Raw genomic sequence first — 26,437 nt, forward strand, 5'->3', positions numbered from 1 at the left:
AGCTGCTGCTCTCCACCGCACAGGTGATGTCCTCAGCACCTACCTGCCACACTGGAAGGACCTTCTCTATGTCGTTCAAGTTGATGCCATCACCATCCTCGTACTTCCCTTTTCCAAGCCTGTGGCAAGAAAAAAACCCAAACAAAACCACGTGAAACCTCGCTGGAACCAAAGTTAATTTTCTATTATGGCACACGGGGAAGATTAGTTCTTACTGTAAAGGACCCTCATGAAAACAAAGAGGCTCTCTGAAGCAAGTATGCTGCGCCTCCAAAACACTCCCACACGGGCACAAAGCCATTAATACAAAATTAAATGCTTTTCTCAGTCCTCTCCACCTGCACCATCCGCCACAGCATTCAAACACTTCTGGTGATGGCAGCAGTGAGAAAACCAAAGGCAGTAGCATTGGGTGATTCAATTCCCAGACCAAGCAAAACCAAAAGCACAGCCCGCCTGGAGAAAAAAAAAAAAAAGAAAAAAAAAGAGGGGACACAAATGTAATGAAAAATGTTTCCTTTGAAGCACTGCTCACTTGCTGGTCTCCACGGGAGATCCAGCTCCCCTGCTGAGAAAGGTGTCGGCAAACAAGCACAAACATACATCTCACACAGCAAACGGCAACCGATATAAATACAAACATATGATTTGAAACACAAAAAAATTGGGGTGAGAAGCCAAGCACTGACAGACCAAACACATAGCTGGCAGCTGAAGGACTTTCTTGTATCAAGAAAGGAGAAAAAAAAACCCCAAAGATAATTACTAGCTGGATGCAGAGTTTGTAATGATACAGAAGAAGAAAAAATGGTCAGTAAATATCACCCTTCTGCATTTGTGAAAACAGATCACCTCAATTGTTTATTATGCAAGAATGATAATGTATTTTTTGGTCAATTAGTGACAAGATACTGTTAAATACCATAGGTAGGACAGAAACTCTGATAGAAGCAGACACAGGCCATCAGTGCCTAGAAGTCAGAGAACAACAGATCTTGGTGGAATTACAGCAAATGGGGGGGAAAAAATCCAGAAAAATGGCATGTGCTAAAGCACCAGGCTCAAAAAGCAGCGCACTGAATGAAAATACTTAATTTAATTAACACCCTAATTGATTTATGGAAAATCAGAGGTGTTCAACAGTTGACCTTCCCTCATAGATGAAACAGTGACTTTGATTTACAAAGGCAAAAATATATCATGTGTATATATAAAAAATATATATTAAAAAATATATATATATGAGAAAAATCAAATCAAACATCTGGGGACAAATAATACCCGTTGCAGGTACAGAACGGGCAAGAGTATCATAGGAAAAGGTTATCTGAAATGATGGGGATTGTCCCAGGGTGAACGTCTGATGCTGGACTGTGGCATAAAGGCAGGGGATGAGGAGGCAGGGATTAGGGGGATGAAGGCAGCTTTCCTCTACAGGCAGCACAGCTGAGCCTGAACGACAGGACCATAGGCAGCTTGTGCAGTCACGTTTCAAACAGGTGGTAGGGAAATTTCTTAGAGTATGGGAAAAAGTCAAGTCATACACAGGCTTGGGAGATACCTGGAATGAAGAGAAAATATCAGCTACAAAGGGTTGTTTGAACTGGAAGAGCAAAAGCACAGCGAGAGCCAACACTAGAAATTAAAGGCAGACAAATTCAGGTCAGAAACGAGGTACAGTTCCCTGGTTTCCCTTAACCACTCCACTTTGATTGTTCAGCACACCACTATCTGCAAATAAAACTAGATGTCTTTATGGAGGAAAAAGTTTCAGCCAAGCAAAAGACACTTGAGGTCAATCAGCTGGAGGCAACTACATGGCCAACCTTGGGCAAGTGATCGCACTAAGGAATAAAATGGTCCCTTTGGTACTTACAGCGTAGAACACACATACTGAACAGCATCTTGCCCCCTTTTTTTTTTTCCCCAATTCATTTTTTCATTGCCCAGCTAGCATGTTAAACCCCGCCTTACAAAGAGGGAAAATGCCTAGCTAGGAGGTGGAGATTCTTGGAGGTTCAGCAAGCTGAATTGTGTTCAGCACAGATTTGGCATGGAGAGCCGATGAATGCACAACAGAGACAACTTAAAAATTAAAAAATAAAACCAATTTTGTTTGCGCTTCCTCTATTCTAGTGCAGGTTACTTATATGACCTGCGTTTTGGGAGATGCACTGCTTGTGCTGACAGCATCTGCTATCTGCATATACACTAATTCTTATTCCATTTTTACGACTGTAATATTTAGGACTGATTAAATACCTCACCTCCATACTGCCTTCTCTACCTGTTTGCACCCTGGGCATTCACAGTACACCAGGAACTGGAGGCAGACCGCAGAGCAGACCCTGCTGCATCCTCCCTATACGTAGCAGGTGTCACTGGTAGGATCATCTGGCAAGTGCCATCAACCATGGAGCACATTACATCTTATTTTACAGGGGAAGCACATTATATCTTATTTTACAGAGGGCCCTTCGCCTCATTTTTCAAAACTATCTGTAGAAATGGGAGTAAACATGACCAAGGCTTTCTAACAACTTAGAAATTTAGTGTCATGTTGTTCCAAATATTCTGAAACTTGTTGTTTATATACCTGCAGTAAATACTTACAGTGCAGAAAAAAAGCCTTATCTAGTTGTGTGAGTCTGCCCGTCACTATGTGATACGGAAGCCTCCTGCTGAACCTGGGCTGGGGTGGGATTGCTAGCCTGGTGTTTCTAAACAAGATGTGCAACCCATGCATATGGCATTGGCCTGTACTTTGGCCAAAGCAGCTTACTAACAGAAACACTTCTCTGAGAGAGGATTTCCACCCCTACATACAAAATGGCAATGAGAAGTCACCTGCAATCTTCTCAACCCTATGTTTTAGACCTGTTCTGATTTTTTTCCTTCCTCTGTGGGCAGGAAATGATTAACAACTAGGAAAAAATGAAAAAAAAAAATTGATGGGATAAAATGTGATTGTGGAGTCCTTACTCTATTTTCTTCTTTAGCAGAGATTTGCAGTGAGTTGCATTAGGGATGAGTTGAATAAGTCATAACTTGGGATAACAGGACAGGTAATACTGCCTGCAGCCCTGAATAGCACTGCCAGTGTGTTAAGCACTGGGACTGAACGATAATGAGAGGAAAAAACATACTATGATTGTTTCTCAATCTGCAGAGAATCTGCAGGGAAACGGTGATGCCCATCTGAGCAACACTGGTGAGCCACCTGGTGCCAGTATGCATTTATTTGGCTTGACCAACCAACAACCAAAGAGGAATCCAGCAATAGTGTGGAAGGCCCTGGAGGCTGTCACCTCCAAAAGGAGCTGTTTAATATTTTCACAGCTAGCAGATATTTTACAGCTAGCAGATAGAGGATTAACGCTTGGATCTACACACGTCACACTGATGCTCTCTCCTTCCCTGAAGTCTTGCTGAAGAGAAGAACAGAAGCCCTGTCAGCTGTGGGAACTGTAACCAGGATCAGCACTAAGCCAGGATCTTTCCTCCAACATTCAGAGATGTTTAACTCCAGAAGACTTGGATCTAGGAGATTTGGATCCAGGAGGACTTGGATCCAACGTGGTTTAAAGACTGAACTCTAACAAGTAATGCAAAATACAGAGAAGGAGAAGCTAGAGACCTTGCTGGAGAGCATGGTATCACACACACGGCACTCACCCTTCTCTGTCTATGTGAGGCAACGGGTGTTTGGAGGTGTTTCGCAGCTTCCTGTGAAACTGGGTGAAATCTAGTTTTTCAGGCTGCAAGTCCCACGTCGCACCACTAGGAAAGAAAAATGGGGAAAAACAAAGAAAGTAAATTCACTACTAACTAAACACCACCGAGCTGAAGAGCCGAGGGCACATCAGAGCCTGCAGATGAGGAAAGCTGGTGCTTCTGGAAGCACCGCTCCCTGCCGCAGTGCACATGGATGCGGGCCTCCAACCTTCACACTGCTGCATCACATTTCCTTTCATTTCTTCTGTTTTTTTGGAGATGTTGAGATCCTGTTGCTTGCGCTAAACTCCCAATTTTGAGGTATGATGCAGCATGATGCAGCACACACCTTGCTGACTATACTTGCTCTCTGTATCAAGGGGGTATTGCAACAGGTAGCAGTCTGGTCCATGCAATGGAGATGTTCTCTCCGGTTCTGCTCACTCCAATGCCCTGGAGCAAGTCCCAGGTAGGAACTCAGGCCCTGCAGACTCCTACAGTGCTCCAGACACAGAGAGATGCGTAAAACTGGACGGAAACCATATTTCGCCACTTTCCCTGCACTGAAGCAGCAGCTGAAGAGCTCTTCCCAGCAGCTGTGAAACCAACACGTGATCGCACCTCCAATTAATGGAAGAGTAAAATCCTAGAGCAGTAGCTCAGAGCTGCCTCAAGTCTTGCCTGTGCAGCTCACGGATGATTACAGTAATCGTATCAGTACCGGTTTCAGATGTTTAGACTGCAAACCCATCCAGCGGCCTCTCCTAAGCACGAAGGATTCTTTAAGCAGATTGATTGAGCTTAGTGCCACAGGGTAAACGGGGATGGGGAGGAGGAGGAGCAACAACGTGAGTACTGGCAGGGGACTCACCGGTGCCTGGGTGCCTGCAGGATGGACATGTGGGCAAAGGCTAAGAGAGCAGCACAATCTAACTCTCTCTTAAAGCATTTTAAAACTGGCTTACCTGAAGGAGTCGAAGGTGTTGGCAGCCCAGATGTCTGTGCCCAGCATGTCAAGGGAGCTCTCCTTGTTGCCATTCTAGGAGGGAGGGAAAGGTGGTTACTCGCCGGAAGGCACGCGGCGCTACCTGGACCACGGCATAGCTTGGCACAGCCTCTCCTGCCACCAGTCACAGAGGTGTCCTGGCTCTGTGCATGGGCTTCGCTGCTCCTGTGTGAATCCACCCTCACTGCAACGCAGATGCCCCTCGCCCATTGCAAAAGTGCACCGTGAAGGCAAGGACTGACACAGTTTCAGCCTTGGGGACACAAAGCTGTGGACGACACGGTGCAGACAACACGTAGGCTCAGCTCTGACTCCAGCCCTGTCCTCCTACCCAACCATCCACAACGTCCAAGACCTACCAAGGTCCAGCAGGCAGGTTGACATCCCAGTCATGGAGACACCCAGCTTCAGAGTCACAGACCAGTTGAGGTGGGAAGGGACCTCTGAAGCTCAGCTGGTCCAACCCTCCTGCTCAGGGAGGGCCACCTAAAACCCGCTGCTCAGGAGCATATCCAAATGGTTTTTGAACATCTCCAAGCATGGAGATACTCTTCACCAGCAGCTATCAGAGCCTGCTGTCACCAGTAAGGATGGGGAAAGCCGTCATGGTGGCATGATGTCTCCTCGCTCTAGCAACAGGCGGGGGATGTCAGAACCCTGCACCGTGCCACCTCTGCTACCCACACCAGCAAACGAGTACACACGATTATTCTAGTACATGTCCTGCCAACATTAAGGTGACGGTACCTTCCCTCGAGAAGCAAAAGCATCACAGTATAATCATGTGGGAATTATAAGAAACCTCCAGCAAACTGCAAAGCACCTTGAATTTTGCCATGCAGCTGCTTTTGGCAAAACCGGCAACCCAAAGCAAGAGCAGCTAAAGCAAAGACGTCACATCCATCCTTCATGGCCCCTTTATAGTCATCACCCTACACATGTCCTCCCCTCAGACAGAGGGCTGCCCTCTCCACCCTTTACAGGAGAAGAAGTAAAGCAGGTTGGATTTTGCCAGGACTATTCAAGAAATCAGACTTGACTCAGAGTCATACAGGATGGACACGTAAACGCATTACATATAAGGAATCCCATATTACCAATTTTCCCCCAACTTTTCTTACACATATTCAGATTATTCATACGCTTACACATATTCAGATTATTTAAGTGTTTCGCTCAAATGGTCCCACTCTAGTGAAACAAGTACTAGAGAAGGTGGCTTCCATATATCCCCCATCCTATCATTTCAGCCATTTTCAAATATTATTAATAATAACAACTGACACTAAAAATTCATTAAAATGTGACTATTTCTTATTGAAGTCCCAGACCTCAGTCTGCCCATGCAGTGAGCAGTCTTTTCCTAATGAACAGAATGTGTGTCCTCAGCGTATGCTACGGATGGTCGGACTTCACAGCTATTCCCAGCACAACAACTAATTTAGACACCAGATACTCCAAACATGGACACATTGCTCCCTTTTTTGCCTCCTCCAAGGGGTCTATGGATTACGATTTTAACCTCTGGGGATCTGCAAGTCAACATGCCTCTGCACAGAAACAAACTAAAGTTCGCACGATCAGTTATAGAGGCAGAGCTTTTTATTTTAGGCAAACGTAAGCAAGATTTTCTCCCACCAAGGAGATAAATTAGTTTTCTAATTCTAACCACCCTCATGCAGTATAATGAAAATATATGTGCAGGTCTTTATAGCTATCACCCAAAGAAGAGATACCTCTTCTTGCAGACAGATCCGTTTCTTTTTCCATTTCCTATGGACATGGGATATTTTAAGTATCTGTCAATGAGCCAGCTACAATAGGATTTCCTAAAAGTAAAGCATTTAGGCTCAGGGAGAAAGAATGGGAACATGTAACCAGTTGCAATGAAGATGAGACAAATCAGCAACAAAGATATTAAATAACAAAAATTTAAGACAAAGCAGATTCCTAATGCAACAGTTTGTGTGCTAAAATTGGTGCCTAAATTCAGATCGGTACAGGGCTTCTGAAGAGCTCCTTTTTGAGCCCTGATGTAAAGCATCTAGCAATTACTGTCTGATGCTCGGCTTGAAATCTGTTTGGATGTGGAGGGAGAGCCTTGGCACCAGCACCTCCTGATCTGCGGCATAAGCGGAGGCAGCACGAGCTGTCCCACCCAGCTCCCCAGCATCTCCTTGGCACATCAGCTCATCGGTGCTCTACCGGTAAGCACAGGCAGGTCAGCCCCGGCACTAATCCCAGCAATTAGGGGAAATTGCAGTCATGGTTCAGGTGGTGCAGGAGGTCAGATGATGCAAGCTTCTAGGCAGCGGTTAGATGCTCCCACCCAAACTGGGCTGCAACTCCTGGTCCTCCTAGACGATGTTCCCATAACCTCTGGGAGACGCTCCAAGCATTAGCCAGGCTCCATAAAGACGGCACCAAAGAGGGCCAAACGATAATGCAACTTGTCATTAAGTCATGAGTCACTACGGTCATTTCCAGACATCCTTTGTCTTTGACGACCTGTCTTTATAACCGGATCCTGTCTCGACTCGGAAGGCAGGGACCATGCTTGCTGCCCAAGTCAACCTGCGCTGCAGGGCGCTTACTAAAATATGCTCACAGCATGCTACCAAGACTTAATAATAACACTTTAAAAAAGCGAATTGTCAAGTCCAGGGACAAAAAAAAACATTGCAGGTATTTAAGAAAACAAGTGATTTGCTGCCAGTTCCCCCAGGACTGCAAACTATAACCATAAGCAGTTTTAACTTGAAGCTCCCAATGACCCAACCCTCAGCTTTAGATAATCGTTTGCACCGCAAAGGGGTTAGTACTGCTGAAAATTAATTAAGCCACCAGGAACGATGATTGAGAGACACACTGACGAGAATGACACAAATACCCAGAACGATCAGAGGTCCGGTAAAGTCGATCCTACACCCAGTATGGTGTAAATGCATGTCCATAACCTCTGTCCTCCAGCTCCTGTGAGCACACAACATCTCCATCCACCGGTGCTCAACCCCTGTAGCTGCCCACACAAACACAGGGACAGACCACGCCACCGGCCGCATGGACTCTGACTGTTTACCCATGCATGCAGCTTCAGCAAATTCCCCACAAAGTCGGCATTTGCATGCACGCAGCAGCTTTTGAAAGCCCAGCTCAGCATCCCACCGGTTCCTCTTGCCACTCCTCATTACCATCCTCCAGCAAACCACTACAAAATCATGCTCTTCGTCACACGATTGCAACAGCATTAGCTCATTGCTGTGCTTAGCATTAATGTAGAACAACGCCAAGTGGTCGGCTGAGTTCGTGGTATAAATACAGGGATTATCCTGTGTCATGTGTTACTACTTAAGCATTTTTCAGTTCTACCTTTGATGAGATTCTCCCACCTTTCCTCGTTCTCAGCTGCCTACAATGCCTGGCTGCACTTAAATAGAAAACAGAAAAGATAGCTAGATACCAAACTGTCTGAAAAGGCTCTGATTAAAGGTTTTCTTGTTGAAAACTGCAAGTTTTCATAAGAAAAATATAAACATTTTGAGGAAGACATTATTATCCTTGCTCAAAGAAAAAGGGATCTGTTGAGTCTCGCTCCTCCCAGAAAGGACCATCACTTTCCAGCAGCAACACGGTTCTGCAGGTCCTCTCCCACCACAGCGTGGCTCAGGAGGACAGACTATTTCCTCAAGCTCTCCAGGATGGATGAGATGGATGATTGGACCAGGACTTTGACCACTGGCCCCAAATCTCCCAGAGTCCATCCTTCGCTTCTGGCACAACCCATGCTCATGTGTGCAAAAGTAGAGCAACTCCAAGAAGAGAGGAGGACAAAGGCTGACTAAAAACATGCAGAAAAGGTCCCTGGTTTGAGTTCAAGGAATGGACCTAGAACCAAATTCTTACAGCATTTTGGACAGGGGGAAGGTAGTTCCCCATCTAGCCCTGCTGACAGCTGCCACGGAAAGCAGCTGGACTCAAGGTCACCATTTAACACCATCTATGTGGTGTCCACTCACATATCAACTTCTAACGAAGACTTGCCAAAAAATAATTACGGACATATCTTAATTTCCCAAAATTAAAATACTCCAAGGCTTCAAATAAAGAAAAAAACCTAAATTGCTTTGCACTAAACCAGCTGACTAGGGACTTCTTTCCCAATATTAAGGTACTCAGCACACCTCAACAGACTTCTTGAGGCTGAAGAACAGCTACAGCCCTCAGCAGCCAGGTCACACATTATGTGTGAATTAAGTAGTCCTTGAGGTGTCCGTCATAATTGACATGCGCTCACACCCTATGTGTAGACACACACACAAAACACGTCGTTAGGAGGATGCCTCCAATAAACAGCAAGCAAGGGACATGGCTTCAGCACGTCGCTACCAGGTATACCTTGATCGATTGCCTGAACTGGCTGCTTCTCCCGTGGCTGCCAGACCTGGATCCAGATCCACGTCTGGAGCCCGACCCCGGCTGGGATCCTGCGCTCCCACTGCTGCTGTGATCCCACTCTTCCTGGAAACAACAAACAGCTCGCTTTAGTCAAGGGCAACACTGTCCTGCACCCACAAAACCCATCGATCCAGTAAGCCAGGAGAGCTCCAGCTCCCAGACCTACAAAAGCAAGCACCTACAAAACCATGCCCATGCATGGGGCTTTCTTGGAGTCCTTTAACATGTTCTATTTACACACTGCAAAGGGATGACACTGTGGGAGGCTTCAGTGAAGATAAGATTTGGCTCTAGTGCTCTAGTCTATGCATGGGAAAAAAGTAATACTTACCTCCTCTATCTTCATGAGGATTAATTATGCATATTCAACAATCCCACATTCTCTAAAACTGCTTATATATCCTTCAGCCCCCTCCTAATCCCAAATCAACTACTCAGTTTTTCCCTCTGCTCAGTCCACCATTGGAGTCCAGCTACTCACATACCTGAAAACAGCTGGAGTTCACCAGAAGCTACATAATACAAATTACTATTTTTGCCTATTAAGGAGCTGTCCCCAATGTTCTCCTTTATTCTCCTAACACTTGTTCTGCTGTCAAGCAACCTGCAGGTTTCTCGTTCAGCCGGCAGCCCTCAGGGCAAGATGAGTCATCTGAAAACCAGAATAACTCACCCGACCAGCCTTATTTACCCAAACATCCCACAAGGTGCTTGGGGAGAAAGGGGGATGTTGTCAGGGTAATTGCTCCAAAAGCTTTGTTCAGAGGCTTGGGAAAGACCTCTGAAGTGACCTAAGGTGATTAAAAAAACATGAATTCACAGAGTGCAGAATATTCAACTCTTTCAAGTACCCTGAAAATCTGGGAAATGAAAAGGGGAACATGTGTTTCAGGACTGGTGTAAGAGCTGACATTTAGAGAGGGCTTCTCATGTCTCAGACATCCTTGTGGGACAACCTGAGTCTCTGTAGCCACTGTCACAGGCTAAAACAAGGGCAGAGCCACCTTGGCCTTCAAGAGCCGAAAGGACTCACTAGTAGAGCAAGGCATGAACTCTTTGCACACAACAGCCAAGTCCAGGTCACTAATTTGGGGCACAGACCCACCACTGCCACCTGGGTTGGATGGGGCAGCGAGACAGATGCACAGGCAGACCCTAAGCTGCCTAAGGTGATGCTACCCAGCGGTCCAGCGCAGACCTTAGCACATGTGAAACGTGTAAGTATTTACCCAATGCGAGGGACTGGAAGCAAAATGCATCAGTACTGGTTTCTGCGGTGCTCCAGCTGCATGTTCTCCATCCTCAAACCTAGCAAGTCTCAAGCAAGCTCAAACACACTGCGGTTGCTATAGCCTAAAATCAGTACTGACTTCAAAAGAGGAGGTCAGCTGGTTTTCAAGTTGCATGGAAATGAAATTTGAGAGGTTGTGGTTAGTCCCACGAGAGGTTACACCAACAGCAAAAAGCACCTTCCTCTGTCCTCACCACACTGTGTCCTGAATCTCCCGATGGCTGAGAAATACCGAGTGGCACAAAGTTAAGGGAGCTGTTAAATTGACATGGAAGGAAAAAACCCCTCGATCGATGCCACTTGTGAGACACGGGGAGGTGGGTCGCTTCAGAAAGCCTTGGGAAAGAGCGAGTCTTGCAGGCATCCTGGGAAGCGCAAATAATCTTGTTTGACGTGGGAAAGATGTGCACCAACTGAAAAGGTCGTTGGGAGAAATGAACCTTCACCACCTGGCTGTTCGAAGGATTAATTACCAATTTACTGTATCCTACACACTAAACATTCTGGTCATCTAGGCATGAAAAATTTCTGTGCCAAATGTTACAATGGGACCAAGTCAGCATATGCACCCTTCATTTTAAAAGAGGCATTGAAAATAAACTTCACCATTCGATTATACTCAGTTGAGACAACTTTTGGTCGTGGTTGCCTGCAGACAACCTGAGGCTATGCGAATTCCAGAAATGTGGCTGTCCACAGTAAAACTCTTGTGAGAAACGGGGAGATTGGTACCACCACGCATCAACGTTCAAACTCACAGAGACAAGCCAGCGGATACAGCATGAACCAGTTAGTTAGATAAAAATCATGGCTACCGCTTTCACTAAAACAGTTTGTCTCCTGGCTCTAACTCATGGCCTGGGGCCTCTTCCTTGTTCACATTCCTTATCTTTATCAGATATTCATATTTATATTTAAAAATAAAATATTTTAAAATAAAAATTGTTGAACTGAAAATTATTGAAACTTCTGTTGAAGCTGAAACAATCCAACCCAGTATGGCCTGAATACACTCATATTCAAACTCACCAGCATAGCCAAGCTCAATATTTTATCTACATTTCTGACTAATTGCCAAAGATGAACAACCTTCTACTGCTACCAAGCCTCTGTAACAGAAATAGCTCCACCAGAAACTCTCCCAGACATTTCTGGCAGCTTTGCATCCTCGAATAAAGCCTTTTTGTGCCAAAATGAACCCTCTCTGCAGAACTCCTTTCTGTGGGAGCAGGGAAGCTCATACCAGCCTCATGGGTGATACTAGAGTAAGAAGGTTAAGGATCATTCCTTAAAAAACAACAACTGAGCAGTAAAAACCTTCCACCAGCATCCCTGCAAAAAACAGAAAAACCCCACCCCAAACCCATAGAGGCAGCTGGACTTCAGCAGCAACCCGAGGCTCTGCGGCGGTGAGACGCGGCACTGCTCACCCTCCATCCCACACCATGGACGCCTACATGTCTCCCACACAGTGCTCTTGCTACATGAATTCAGCATGTTGCAGGAACAGATCTGTCCGCAGCTCTGACAAAAGCTGAAGAAACAGTTGTAACCGCGCACAGTTCTCCATCCCATGCCCTTGCCTCCTGCCAACCCAATTCCCCATCATCTGGCCCCGTTAACCTCTGCTGTGCCCTCAAAAGACCAAGACTCTCACAGTCTCTCCCAACATGCCAAACAACCCTTGAACTCTTGTTCCCAGCTCTTATCTGGACTCCTCCACCTACCATTCATGGTCTACACTCATCAGCAGGAGATGGAAGAAACATCATCCCCTCCAGAGAGTGATTCCCAGCAGCTGCTCTCATCCATGCCAATCCTTCTGGCCACGCTCTGCACCTTCTTGGGAACAGTGAGGCTTGTGCACATTAACACTGCCAGCCACTCTCCTTTGGAAACTAGCTGTCAAATCTAACATTTGCATTTTAATTAGCAATAATCATATGTTTCACTTACACTGCAATTTTCACCTTCACAGCTAGCTCTTTGGGGCATGAACTAATTAATCCTGCTCCCTTTGTCGAATCAAAAGTTAATACTTTCTGCTGCTTCAGTGCAAGTTTGAAAACCCCATTTGCAGAAAAAGGAGATAACTTTCCCCAAGGCACAGGCAATAAATGGAAATGCGGTGACCACCTACGTGGTTGCTCTCAGTGATGATAAAGTATGGGTGAAGTTGGCTGTGTTGGTAGAGATGTAGACCAATCACGGCAATACTACAAGCTTTTAAGTGGCCCAAGGACTTCGGTGGATTCTTGATGGGATTCATGTTCAATTGTATGTAAAAATCTCAATATTCAATGTACAGCATTCACAGCCTAGGCTGGGCCAGAGAAAAAAGAAAAACAGAAAGCTAGAAGACTTCTCAGGACACAAAAGCCTCTGAAATATCTCCTACCATTAATAATGGTCTCACCACTGCACCTACAAGGAGCTCCCTAGATCAAGTTGTGGGGTGCCCTTCAAGTGACTCACAAACTTTGAGTCTTAATCCTGGTCAGAACAGAAGACAGCTATCACAGAAAAGGTCCTTTTTGAGGTTTTTCTGCAGCAAAGGTTTTCACTCACCCACTCTGTGCTGCAGCTAAATCTGCCAGTTATGCAGAATTTTGATATTGGACTCCAGGTATCTCCCTGCTCTTCTAGACCTATTCAAGAATAATCACTTCAATTTTTCTACAGAATAATAATGATTTAATTATTTTAATAACTTAAAATGCATCTTCTAAGAAAAAAACATAAGATTACTCTAAAGATTTTAGCAGGGACAAATTTCCAGCTTTCTTCTCAATGTATTGCATAAAGCTGTAAACATATAAAAATATCATGCAGAAAATCCAACCACTTTGGCTTTGCGCCTCCTCTCCCCAGGTCCATGTCCACCTTCCCTAGCTCTCTCCAATCTGGTACAGTACCTGATCACTGCTTTGGTAAAGGCACAGCGGAAGGGACACCAAACATCGCTTGGAGCCTTGCTCCCACCAGGAAAAGTAAGGTTTTACCTATACCTGTGTCACAATACAGGACCAAAGGACCTGATGGGCTTGGAAGCAGGAGGTTAAGTCTACAAAATCTTTCTGGACTTCCCAGGAAAGGGCCGAGCTTGTGTGGTTGTGTTCCTTCTGGACAACATTGGAAGAGACTTGTTAGCCCAGGATATGCTAGAGAGCTCCTTTAAGCTCAAGGATGAAGATGAGAAGGAGGACTGAGAGCACTCAGAATGGCACTGAGAACTTCAGACATACCATGGAAACCCAGCAGCAAGCTCCTGCCTGATCTCAGAGGAAATGGCTTGTGCCATCCCTACCCTGCCAAGAGGTTTGGCACTTGTTGACCTATTCAACCAAATCTGGAAGAAGAATGAAGGCCTCAAAGGTAACAGCTACTGCAAGTTTCATGACAATAGAGTGGAGGAAGCTCTCCCTCAGTGGGCAGACCAGCATCACCCTGTTCGCTCTACACAAATGGAAAGTGAGGGTGATGAGACATCCTTCCACATGAGTCACTAGTAACACCAGGCCTAGAGACACCTTCCTGCATCCTCAGTAAGCAGTAGTTCTCCTAAATCAGGCAGGAAAGCAGCGAAGCATTTCACTCCCAGACCTTCAGACACCTAAGGAGATGTCTGCTTCACAAGGGGCAGTGCTGCTTCACGAGGTGTATCCTGAACAGAAGTCCCAGAGAAAGGGACTATATATTACCTAAAGGACTTGATTTCTTTCTCAGCGGTCCTCTCCAACCATAATTGAACAGGGCTGCATTCACTACATGGAGGGAGTGACACCCAGCAACTACAGGTAAAAAACCATTAAGTGACTGGTTTTCTTGGAGTTGCTCTTTCATCATGGGCAGGTCATCCCACTGACTTAAAGATCTAATTTTTCCCTCCGTCAGGCATGGCTACACCAACCTGTATTTTCTGGCAAAGCCTCAAAGTGACTCCCTGACCTTCTCTTTTTCTTTTGGAAATGAGACAAAGTGACTGCAGGATCTATCAGCACCTGCTTGTCCCAACAGATCTTCAGCGTGGTGGCCAACCTCAACCAAATTCAGTGTACAAACTGGCCCTGGGCTATGACACAAGCAAGTCAGTGAGACGGAGAACTCCAAACTGCCCCCAGGACTATCCCTCATGTTTTGCTGAGCAAGAAAACCACTGCACTTCAGATCTGGACCCAGGGATGGGCAACTAAAGCCAGACATAGGCTGTCTAATCAGCACGGAGAGTTGAATTACACCTTCAGTCTGGAGACCCTGCCAGCCTCTTCACAAGCAGCGCCCACCCACTCTCCAGTGCTGATCTGGTTAGCCAAGGATTTGGGGCATTACATGCTGCCTGCTGATGTCAGTGGGTTTAAGCTGGCACACGGACAACTTCACCGCTGACTTGAGAAGCTTACATGATGGTGGTGCTGGTCGCAGCAGCCTCAGTCCAACTCTGGACGTAGTGACGTGGCCACTGCCCAAGACCGTGATCCTCTGCCACCTGCCTCTGCAGCATCCATCGGGAAGGATTTCCTCATGTTTGACCCCAGGTGGTGAAGCAGCACTGATGCCTTCAAAAAACCATCTCTGCGCTGCTTGACGAAATAGCAAGAACAAGAGAAATCTGCACTGCTACTTCAGTTTTTGCACTTTCTATAAAATTAAGTTTCACTGTGCATTGAAATCTGCTGTACCCCAAGAGACAACCTACACACATCGCCCCATCCTGAAGGTGCTACAGGACAACCTGGAAGAGGGTTGTACTATTGCCTCTGCTTTGGCAACCTCATAGCTTTTCCAGCCATGACTTCATATGGTTGGAAGCCAAGTGCTCATCATCAGAGAGGGTTCTGAGATTCAGGGGAGACACATGAAAGAAGGACCTGAAAGGTTTGAGTGGATCTGCTCTGCTCCTACCCCATGCATAGCAGTGAAAGACACCTCCCCTTTCTGCACCTCCCCAGATGCAGGCAGGTCAGATGCCCTCTGCCTACAGTCTGAGCTCACAAGATGTGAAGCATCTCCTGCCTGGGAACATTTTGGCACTAGCACAGCACTGTGCTTTTTTTGAGTCATGGAAACATGGACTATAAAGTTTCATGTGTTATTAGCTTTGATTTTTTGCACGTTCTCATTGCTTTCCTTTTCAGCAAGACTTGGGCTGGGGTTCAGACATCCCTTGGCAGGACGTGCCGGACTCGGTGACAAGTTCACAATCCCTACAAAGCCCTCTACATCTCCATGCTACCGAACAGCACAGGACGCTCAACATCTTATGCTCTTAACTTGTCAGCACAGCCCTTGGGATGCTCTTGACCCCAGCCAGCTAGTCTTCTCCAGCCAACACCCAAGAGTGGAAACCCAGCACCTGCGCCTGCCACAAGCATGCTGCTGTTTCTACTGGCTTAATGGGAAAGCAAACCAAGTCATCCGCTCCACCACCAGCTCCTTGGTGAAGACAGCAGAAGGGTGCTACTGGCAGGATGTAGGATAATCCAGGTATGATCTACACACCCTGCCTGCTCCTTCACTGCTCAGTAGGAAGGCAACATGACTATCAATTGGAGAAGCCTCGGAGGTCCCCAACCATGTAACAAGTCTCTGCTGCACCTGGTGGGATATGGACACACATACAAATAAGCAGTAAAATAAATTCCAATCCCATTTACTGCCAACAACACAGGCTTTTGCTTGGTGATGATCAGTGACAGCCAGCCACCATGGGGGAAAAGATGGACTTGGCCAAGAAGCAGGATTTTCAGCTCTCCCTCTCCCACCGCCTGGAGAAATGGGACAAACCCGCAGAGTCGCTCTGGTTTTTGTTCATTCCCTTTCCATAAGGGGAGCCTGGAAGGGAGCTGCTGCCAGGCCTTTCATGTACCAAGAGCTCCGCTGGCTCTCTAAATACATACCATACCAGAAGTCTTTTACTTAATGAATTGCTCTCAGAAATATATCAAAGAGCTTCGTACTTGCAACAGCCTCACAAGGGGAATGTAAATAAAGTATTATATAAAATCTTCCCATTGGACCTTTTTAGGAAAAAGAATAAATCCAAACATAAAAAGATTTAAAATTATTCCATTACCTAAACTCTTCTCCCTTATAGAAGCGATACGGTGCTCAGATAGTATCTTGCGTTCACTGGTGGAGTGGTCTTCACCCCAGGGGCTCACACGGTGCTAGCAGATCTTCCGGGAGGTACGGCTCAAAATGCAGTGGGGCTTAGCGGAGCACGGCAATACCATGCAGCAAACGAAAGCTTTCGCAGTGGGAAACAAGGAGACTATTGGTGAGCTGAATATAATTATGAAACCAGGATCTTCTCGGCACACCAGGAGTTCACAAAATCTATGTCATGAGATCTGCCATGAGCAAGTTGTCTTCTCACACCCGCCTGCCCAGAGAACTGGAAAGACCAGAGTAAAAGGTTCCTAGGAGGAATTTTCCCCATTTGTAAGCCACTGCTTTGTACGGGATGCACAAGTGCCAGCCTACAGACACTGACCCCCACATAGTCTTCCACAGCTGCTAATAGCAGATGTCTCACCAAGGAGTGTAAGAGGAGGGCAAGTATGGGGTGGTCTTTCCCAGAATAGCCAACAGCGTCAGAAAAACAGCAATTTAGGAATATCCTGGACTTAAGGTTGCATCAAGACACCTTATTCTTACCCATAAATTGTACATTATCCAGGAATTGCTCCCAGCCCCACACTTTTACAACATCCCGTGGATGCTTATATACACGCATACCACACCGAAATGTCTATATAAACACATAATACACCTACATACACACGAAAAATCTTCCTTTTATTTGCCTTAAACTTGCTGGATCCTAGAGATGAGAATTTCAAAGGCATCCGGTACTTAGGGATGCAGAGGGGGGTTTTCAGCCATGGGAAAGTCAGCTTTACTCTAGGCTTCCCTATAACCTTTAGGAAGCCAATTACTTCTGAAAATGCAGCCCTGGACTACTCTGCCGTCACAGAAAAGGAACCAGATGCTGAATATATTTCCAGGACTAACCTGGATTTCCATATAAATGCCCTTTCTGATTGTCACGTTAGAACTATGTAAGGCATATCATGGTCACCGATATATAACATTTTCATAGTAGCTGAAGCCAACAGAAATCTCACATCCAAATATTTTTCAACTAAGACCAGTGCGTATTGCACAACCAGCAATGCAGAATTCTCAGCTGGAAATAAAATAGAAAAACCAGGAATTTGATTTTCCAAACAAACCCCTCAAAATCCATAAAAAATTGCAACAAAAACCCCTTAACAACCCTTGGGAAATAATTAGCCAGCTTTTCCCTTAGCAGGTTTGAAGAGTGATTGATAATTTACATTCAAGACAAACACCTTATTAATGAATTTTTTTTTTTTCATGTTTAAAGCTACTAGTGAAAAATCAACAGCCAGAAACAGTAATAAAACTGAACCTAGTCCTCACCAGCAGAGTTACACTCATATATCAGTAACAGCAAGAGAAACGCTCGCCTGGACAGAAGAACAATAGCTTGCAGCTCCTCCTTGGTGCCAAGGAAAATTTGTTACTTGCTGTTAAAGGAAGCCCAACATGGAGAGACATAATTATTAGCTCCGCTGCAGGCTGGGAGAGAGCCCAAATGCAGGGAAAACAGCTTGGGCATCAGTGAATGTTATTTGCATAGAGAAAACAAGCTCCGTGCTGGAGGAGATCAAATAGGTTTAATGCCCAGGAAAAAAAATTAAAAAAATAAAACACCCCCACAAGTTGAAACAAAAGAGAGCACGGCACAAGGTAGATGGAAGATGTCAGGGCTGCGTTGATTGGAGTCAGGAAAGCATCACTCGTGTGTGTCTCCTGCATCTTCCTGTGGTATCCACCAGAGACTGGCATGTCAGCTGAGCCCTCATGAGGGGTGAAGAGCCAGGGACCTTCTTCTCCAGGGAAAACACGCCGTCCCGCTAACACCCCGCAGAACCCAAGGAGACCCAAGGGAAATGGCCAGCCTCCCGGCTGAATTTCAAGCAGCCGGCTGCGGCGGTGGGAGGGAGCCCAGCCGGGGTTTTGCTGCTCAATATTTCAGAGCAGATCAAAGCTTTCAGAGGTTCATCTGAAGTAGCGTCTCCGTACAGCACGCACCTTCCTACACAAAGAGATCCTGCCTTTGTGTGCTTGTATAGATGCTCCTGGCATCCTTGCATCCAGGCACACGGCGGGGAGGAGACACGTGAGCCCTGTGCGAGAAGAAGCCATGCCCAAAACAGGATGCAGAAGCTGCAATACGCAGGGCTTAGACCAGCACAGGCTCTTGTACTGCCCTGCAAGGGGCTCCCAGGCTTTCTCCTGTGGCAAGGGCCAGACCTCATGCATAGGAGGACATCAAGCAGGGCAAGAGCACCAAAACCACCAGCCTGAAGCCCCTTCTCCAGAGGGAGCTCCATCAGCCACAGCAACTGCAAATGCTGCTCCACCCTTTCCTGCAGCCAGCTTGGTCTTACATCTCCTTGGGCAAACACTGCTTTTACGGGGTGATAGTCTCATGGTGGCACAGCAGGTCCTCAACCAGGTGACAACAGCCAAACTTATGCCTCCACCCTACCCAACCCTCTCCCATGCTGCTGCTCGCACAGAGGAGGGACAGCCACCTCCAGCGATGCCAGCAGAGCTTGGTAAATACTCTTCACTGATGTTCACACCATGTACAACCACCAAAACCGACTCACACCTGGCTTCTGTCATTGCAAACCCAACGCAGGCTCTCAGCATTTGCAAATTTTGCTGCTTCTCCTAGATCACCCTCTCAGCTATTTAATCCTTTTCCCTGCAACACCACCCTTGTGCTGCAGCACACAACCAAGAAGCACAGCTACAGAAAGATCCCTCATCCCAGCTACATGTCATACTTCCAAGTCAGCTTTGATGCTCCAAATAAGTCCCTCGCACAAATGGCAATAAGAAACTCTTCAGGAGTAAATGGGACACTCCATATTTTTTTCCTCTTTATCACAGAGCAATAAGCTCCTGGTCAGAGCACCCATCCGCACGTTGGGATGTTGCCCATCTCCCACGGTTTCAGCAGAAGCGAGTTTTCGGATGCCGAGCAGAGGGACACATCTCCCCTTCCACAGCAAAGGGAAAGTTGGCAGTGCGGGCAGCGCTGCCAGATGAGGCAGTACAAGAACAAATGCAAAGGTTTGGTGAGGAAGAGCTAAACACAACCCCTACCTGATTGTGTTCGTGAGACGACGAGCCCTTCCCTCGGGATGGGGAACAGCTGCCATCAAGCTGCTCGCTACAATCTGCCGTCCACTGTAAAAGGGATAAAAAAAGGGATTGTGTAAAATAATAGCCAGGCTGGGGAAAACTGCTGTGTCAGTCCACAGCGCACAGCAAACACCATCCGGCTGCAGGCATCACTGTTTGCATGTGGCTCCCCCCTCTTTTTGAGGATGATCCCAAAGGCTTTGGCTCGGAAATGCTCCACCCGCTGACGGTGAGCAGAGGGAAGATGCAGGAACAATTGCAGGAAGGCACCTGAAATGATGCTTTGCAATAAAAATTATCCTCAGTATTTCCTTGCAGACTCCAACGGTGTTCAGTATCTCAGGCGCGTGGTATGCACCAGGACAGCTTGACTTGATGACTCTTTTCCATGGAGTCTTCCATGGACAGTTGAGAATTTTCGGCTTTTCCCAATTCTGTTCACCTCAGGGACAAATACAAGTCAAAAACCTGTGTTTTTATTTTAAACAAAACAGAAAACAGACCTCAAAGCTGCAGGTTTGGCTACTGGCATATGCCACAGCTGCGATGGGCAGCCTGGACAGCAGCCCTGCCATCACACCAGCTTCGCCCCATGGTGGAGGACATGGGCATTGGAGGACTTCTCGGCCATAGTGGGAGGTCAGCACTGCTCATGGCAGAGGCGAGCAGCTCTGGAATATCACAGAATCACTGAATCACTAAGGTTGGAAAGAACCTTCAAGATCATCAAGTCCAACCATTAATCCAGCGCCACCATGTCCCCTAAACCATGTCCTGAAGCGCCACATCCACAAGTTTTTTGAACACTTCCAGAGATGGTGACTCCACCACCTCCCTGGGCAGCCTGTTCCAATGCCTGACCACCCTCTCAGTGGAAGAAATTTTTCCTAATATCCAACCTAAACCTCCCCTGGCACAACTCGAAGTCATTTCCTCTCGTCTTAGCGCTAGTTAGTTGGGAGAAGAGACCAACACCCACCTCACCACAACCCCCTTTCAGGTAGTTGTAGAGAGCGATAAGGTCTCCCCTCAGGCTCCTCTTCTCCAGACTGAACACCCCCAGTTCCCTCAGCCGCTCCTCATCAGACTTGTGCTCCAGACCCCTCACCAGGTGAGAATGACCTGCTGTTTCTCCCAGGGTTTGACAGCAAGGTGCTTCCACCAAAATAATTCGATTTGGGATCATTGGGGGTTCCCCTCCAAATAAATGAAGGTTTGCATCATACAGGGGAAAACAAAAAATATCAAGCAAATAAACATAAAAGAGGCTGCTTAATCCTAAAGTCATTTTGTTGCCCCCTCCCCCCAAGTTGAGACTGAACCTTGGTGACCAGTTGCATTTCTGAGGTCTTTCATCCTGGAGGCACTTGGCTGCTCCAGAGACACTCAGTACTTCAATGCCATCACCAAGGCTGACGTGCCAAGAAAAATGAAAATTTAATTCTGTACAAACAGCAACTACCTGAGAGCTTCTTGATAGGTACGGATGAATCAACAACTGAGAGGAAGAACCACCACTAGAACTGCCCATCATCCCTGCAGAGCTCTGCCCTCAGCGGAAAGCCCATGCTAGCTCAACCAGATGGGAAACCCCAGCCTCGCCTTTCATGAGCTCTTTATTGAGCTACCCGTTGCTCTCCTGCCACCTCTTCTGACCTACCCGGAGAAGCTCATGACACTATCACACTTGAGAGGCTTCTGCTAGACCCTATGCATATCTGCTTTAACAATTTTGAGTGCAACCACATGCCTGGAAAGTTCTCTCAAGGTACAGCTCACCCATTATTATGTCCAAAGCCAAAAGAAAACTGCATTTTCCCTTCGACTTTCCTCCTTTTTTCTGGTGGGAGCAAGGCTGGAGACAATGCCATGATGGAAATGTCCACACTCTGGGATTCTCTGGACTGGAGATGGATTCAGCTCCTCTGAGAGTGGCGTGGAGGACGGAGGAGCGTGCAATGTGTCTTTCCTTCCTTCCCCCAGCACAGAGAACACTTATGTGGGAATGGGGTACCATCTGAGCACCTCACACACATGGGTGAGTGGATTTATCCTCTCTCAGGCAGGGAAAACATTATGACAGCCACCAGGAAACGAACTGCAGAGAGATTAAGTAACTTGCCCAAAGTTAAAGATTAAGTTGTTGGCGGAATCTTGCAGTTAAAAACAATTTTCTTGGTCTCACTCCAGTGCCTTCACCATAAACCCATCCTTTTTCCTCCAGTTCTCATTAAGAGAGAACATGTCACCTTCAATCAGGCTGGTTTCCTACAAGCTGCAGGATACGGGAGTGCTTATTGCTTGCTTTGATAAGAAGTGATCAGGAAGAGAAAACCAGAAATAAAAATTCCTGGTTATTTCTTATATAAATTTGGAGAACGAGGTGGGAAAATGAATAGGTTTGGGACACAACAGGTAATTCCTTCCTAACACATCCCTTAAGACATGGCTCGATAAAAGCAGGTGACCTGTGTAAAAGCCCATCCTCACATCTTGTCCCATGTACAGCCCTAAAAATATGAAATACTCCATTTTGCTGGAGTTTCACGTAGGAATCCTAATTAAACTAAGACACCGATGGTCTGGGGTACAACCATATTTAGCTGCTTCATTTGAGATGCCTCTAAAAGTGGTTTAATTAAAAGGTTCAATGTTCAGATCTTTCATTATTATTCATTTTTCTTTTGAAAATAAAACATGACCATCTTTAAAGGCAGCATCCCTAGCATTGTCATAAAAACCCACAGCAGCTCCTGTTTTTCAGGGTAGATGGAGGGAAGTTAAAATCCTGTTTCCACAACTGGAGGATGGATTTGGTTGTGGCAACCAAAGATCTTAATGCAAAAATTTGTACACAGGCTGCCATGAGAATTAGCAACTTTTGTCCTGAAGATGGACAGAGGTGTGGATAGCCTGCAAGTGGTTGTAAAATTTTGACTATTAATTTATTTCTAATTCAATAGTATTTCTAAACTTGACATATTAAATAAAGCAGTGCTTGCCTGTTTGACCTGAAGCCCCTCTAAAGCATCACTTCAAACACAACCATTTTCCAGCCTCAGGTTAAAAAAATGCACTATAAAAAACTCTGGATCACTTGATTTTTAAATTTATTTTATCCCACTTCTAACAGCTTTGATCCTCAAATTGTAAAAGACCTCTTCATCAAAATCTATTCTTAAAAAGGTTCCTTTGACTGGTTATTTCTTTACACCAAGCTAATATATAAAAGGTCCAAGGCTCTGGATCAGATCCTCAGCTCCAGCAAACCTGCGTAGCTCAGGTAAATCAGACAAACACTGCTGATATCAGGTAAGGATGGGAATCACAGGATGGTTCAGGTTAGAAGGCACCTTTCAAGGCCACCTGGTCCAACCCCCTGCAGTGAGCAGGGACATCTGCAACCAGAGCAGGGTGCTCAGAGCCCCGTCCAGCCTGATCTGGGATGTTTCCAGGGATGGGGCATCCACCACCTCTCGGGGTGACCTGGGACAGGGGTTCACCACTCTCAGCGTGAAAAATGCCTTCCTTAGATCTTAGATCTTCCTTAGCTGACCCCCCCCAGCTCTCCCAGCCTGTCCTCCCAGCAGAGGGGTTCCAGCCCTCGGAGCGTTGCTGGGGCCTCCTCTGGCCCCGCTCCAACAGGTCCATGTCTCTCCTGTGCCGAGGGCTCCAGAGCTGGACGCAGCACTGCAGGGGGGTCTCCCCAGAGCGGGGCAGAGGGGCAGAATCCCCCCCCTCGCCCTGCTGGCCACGCGGCTTTGGGGGCAGCCCAGGACACAGTTGGCTTCTGGGCTGGGAGCGCACATTGCCGGCTCGTGTCCAGCTTTTCATCCCCCAGGACCCCCAAGTCCCTCTCGGCAGGGCTGCTCTCCATCCCTTCACCCCCAGCCTGGGCTGATACCGGGGGTTGCCCCGACCCAGGGGCAGGACCCTGCACTTGACCTTGTGGAACCTCAGGAGTGGAAAGAAAGGTCCTCTCTGATGGACTTGAGGACATTGGCTTTTGTGATCCCCACTACCAGCACATGGGTTGCATGGGACAGGAGAAGTGGGCACCTCCAGCAGCTGGCAGGAGAGCCCCTTGCCCTCATTACCCGAACTGCTCCTCCCAATTTAACGGCAGAACAAAACCACAGGGAAGCAGGGCCTCAACTGTAAGCAATTAATAGACTTCAGTGTGAAATGAGAGATAAAATGACCCGCAACAAAACTTCTCTGCATACTGGAGCAGGTTGTGGTCCTCAACAAACCCAGCTTGGACTCTGCCCTCCCCATCATCGCACCCTCACCTTGGCTTTGCCACGCAGCCTCATTAGCCGTTAAGCTAACGTTAAAGCTTAATGTGAAGTGGTCAAAGGATCTCTCCTTGGGATCAGTCTCCCTTGTACCTCATATAAAAAGACAAAGACCCAAATGAGGCCAGCAGAGCCCTCCAGCAGCTCAAACACATCTAATGATGGACATATCCTTACCCTTATGACCGTTTAGTCTTATTATTGTTATTTCATCCTCGTAACCAGTATGTAAGTGGTCTCTAACCTAAATATTTTATGCTACCAGAAGCTCTGCGGGGTAAGAAAGCACCTCTATCACAAATGGAGGATCACGGCAGCCTTACAAGCCCAAGGGCACAGACGAGATCTCACACCTCCCCGCACCATGGGCTCCTTATCCCTTTGACAGTTCACATCTTCAGCACGCATCTGGCACACCATGGCGCCAGAATACAAACCATTTCCCTCTGAACAACAACAACAGTTCAGGACGTTTCATTTCTCCTTCATCTCTCCTAAAATGTCCACTTTAGGAACAAACCTAGCTAGGACCATGTCATTCCTAATGACAACACCAAACTACATCCCTGCTAAAACCACCCCTCTGTTTGCTGGGTATTCCCATCCTCTGAAATACAGCAATTTCCTTCTCTGACATAGCAGCCATGAAGCAAGCAAACAGGTTATTACAAATACTAAAATGCCCACAAGAACCACACTTTTGAGGAGCATTTGGGGCTTTTGATTGATCTTCTGGTCTTGGTTGTTTCATGAACACCCCTGTGCATATGATGGGAACATATCTCACAAGCAAGCATCTCTGCCGCTGCAGCCCCTTCCCAATCCCTCCAGGATTTTTCCAACCTGGCAAAGCAGGATGCTGTTTGTGATGGAGAGAGGCACCCTTCATTTACAAATGAAATGTCCTTCATTTATAAATGGGAACCTTGGAGAAGTCAAAAAGCTTCAGGGCACGCATCTTGAGACCATGGAAAAACAAAATCCAGTTGGCAGGAGACCTCTACCAACTGGCTGGAGACCCCGTATCCTCCTGAAGATGCAAGCTGCCCCAAACCCAGTCTTTTATTATGTCCTGCTTTACACCCCAATGCTCAAAAAGCTGCTTCAAGTGGATGCGCATCCCCAACCCAGGTGACAAGCCACCAGCGTCCCCCAGCCCCTCACCCACTCCACACTGTGCCCTTCACCCACCTGCGAGATGTGGGACTGCGTCTTCTCGCTCTCGCCATCCCCCTCTGTTTTATCCGTCAGCAGCCCCTGGACCTGATACTCCAGGACGTAGCTGTCAATGAAACGCTCCAGCTCCTCGATCTCCTGAGAGCGGCTGCTCCCCGCCTCTGATGAGGCCGATGCCACCGACGAGTTCTCCATCCCTTCAGGAGAGATGCCGAGAACGGAGGGGGCCTGAGAAAGCAAAATAAAAAAAAAGCAAGAAATTATTTCCCAGTAATTATAAAAAGGTTAAAAAACAGTAGCCAGTTACCACAGGCAGGATACTTCCGCTGTATATCCAACACCATTTATAATAATCCTAGGTGATCATATTTAAGAGTTTCCATGCGTACACAAAGAAAAGAAGTCCCATTTCTATAATATTCCTACATCCAAGGACAACAATGGACGTTTTGCTTATCATCCTTCTTAAAAGCCAAGGTACTGAAAACCTCCAGACACAGGCACAAGAGAAAAATTAAAAAGCTTAATTTAAAAAGCCCAAGGCATTAGCTGTGCTGGATAAGGGTGATAAGCTGGGGATGATGGACAGGGGTGTGAGGAAGAGGATGGTAATTGAAAAGGTTCTCTAGGATGGCAGCAGTAAATGATGCTGTGTCAACAGTGCGACTGTAAATGGTCCAGCAAGGAGGTTTGCACGTGAAACAGAGATCAAACCAGAATCTATTTTTAAAACCTCTCATTGTTAAAAATGGATTAGAAAAAGCAAAAAAAGGGAAAACCCCTGCAAAACAACAAAGCATGTTCTGCATCAACCAGTCGACTTGCAACCACAGAAGAAACGATGCTCTCCGTCTGAGCTCCGTGCCAGCACAGCCCCAAGCCCTTGCCACAGCAAAGGTATCACCTTCATGGAGGCACAAGCCCACGTTCATCTTGACCAGACATGAGTGCTGCTTCTCCCAAACCGAGTCCTGCTCTGCTGGTCCAACAAGTGCTGTGGAACCATGGTTTTGCTGGCTGGAGCAACATGAAAAGGTCCTTTCCCGGTTCCGAGGGGCCAATGCTTCCAGAGGGATAAAACCCTTGCCCACCTCACCAGCTTGAGAGCATGAGCTCTGCAGGAGAACAGCTCTACAGAAGACACAGGGGCTTTATGATTCTTTTAAGATAAAGCATCCTCAGGATGCAAACTGATTCCAGGAAACCAGCAGATAGCACAACCAAGACACAAACCTTCAGAGGTGAGAGCCT

At 46.7% G+C, this 26,437-nt stretch overlaps 1 protein-coding gene across 2 annotated transcripts in view; it reads right to left on the reverse strand.

Moving 5' to 3' along the window:
• The window catches only part of LOC309415105 (CBP80/20-dependent translation initiation factor-like), a 114,154-nt gene extending 88,673 nt beyond the window's left edge, over positions 1-25,481 (reverse strand). For both annotated transcript variants that reach the window (XM_082012551.1, XM_082012550.1), the window contains exons 1-5: positions 25,202-25,481; positions 19,674-19,757; positions 4,680-4,753; positions 3,676-3,780; positions 44-119 (exon numbers count right to left, since the gene is read on the reverse strand). In XM_082012551.1, coding sequence (XP_081868677.1) covers positions 44-119; positions 3,676-3,780; positions 4,680-4,753; positions 19,674-19,757; positions 25,202-25,381 — 519 coding nt within the window. In that variant the 5' untranslated portion in view covers positions 25,382-25,481. The remainder of the gene's footprint in view (positions 1-43; positions 120-3,675; positions 3,781-4,679; positions 4,754-19,673; positions 19,758-25,201) is intronic.
• Positions 25,482-26,437: the final 956 nt, after the last annotated feature.

Source organism: Phaethon aethereus (assembly GCF_964289735.1).
Source record: "Phaethon aethereus genome assembly, chromosome: W".
NCBI lineage: Eukaryota > Metazoa > Chordata > Aves > Phaethontiformes > Phaethontidae > Phaethon > Phaethon aethereus.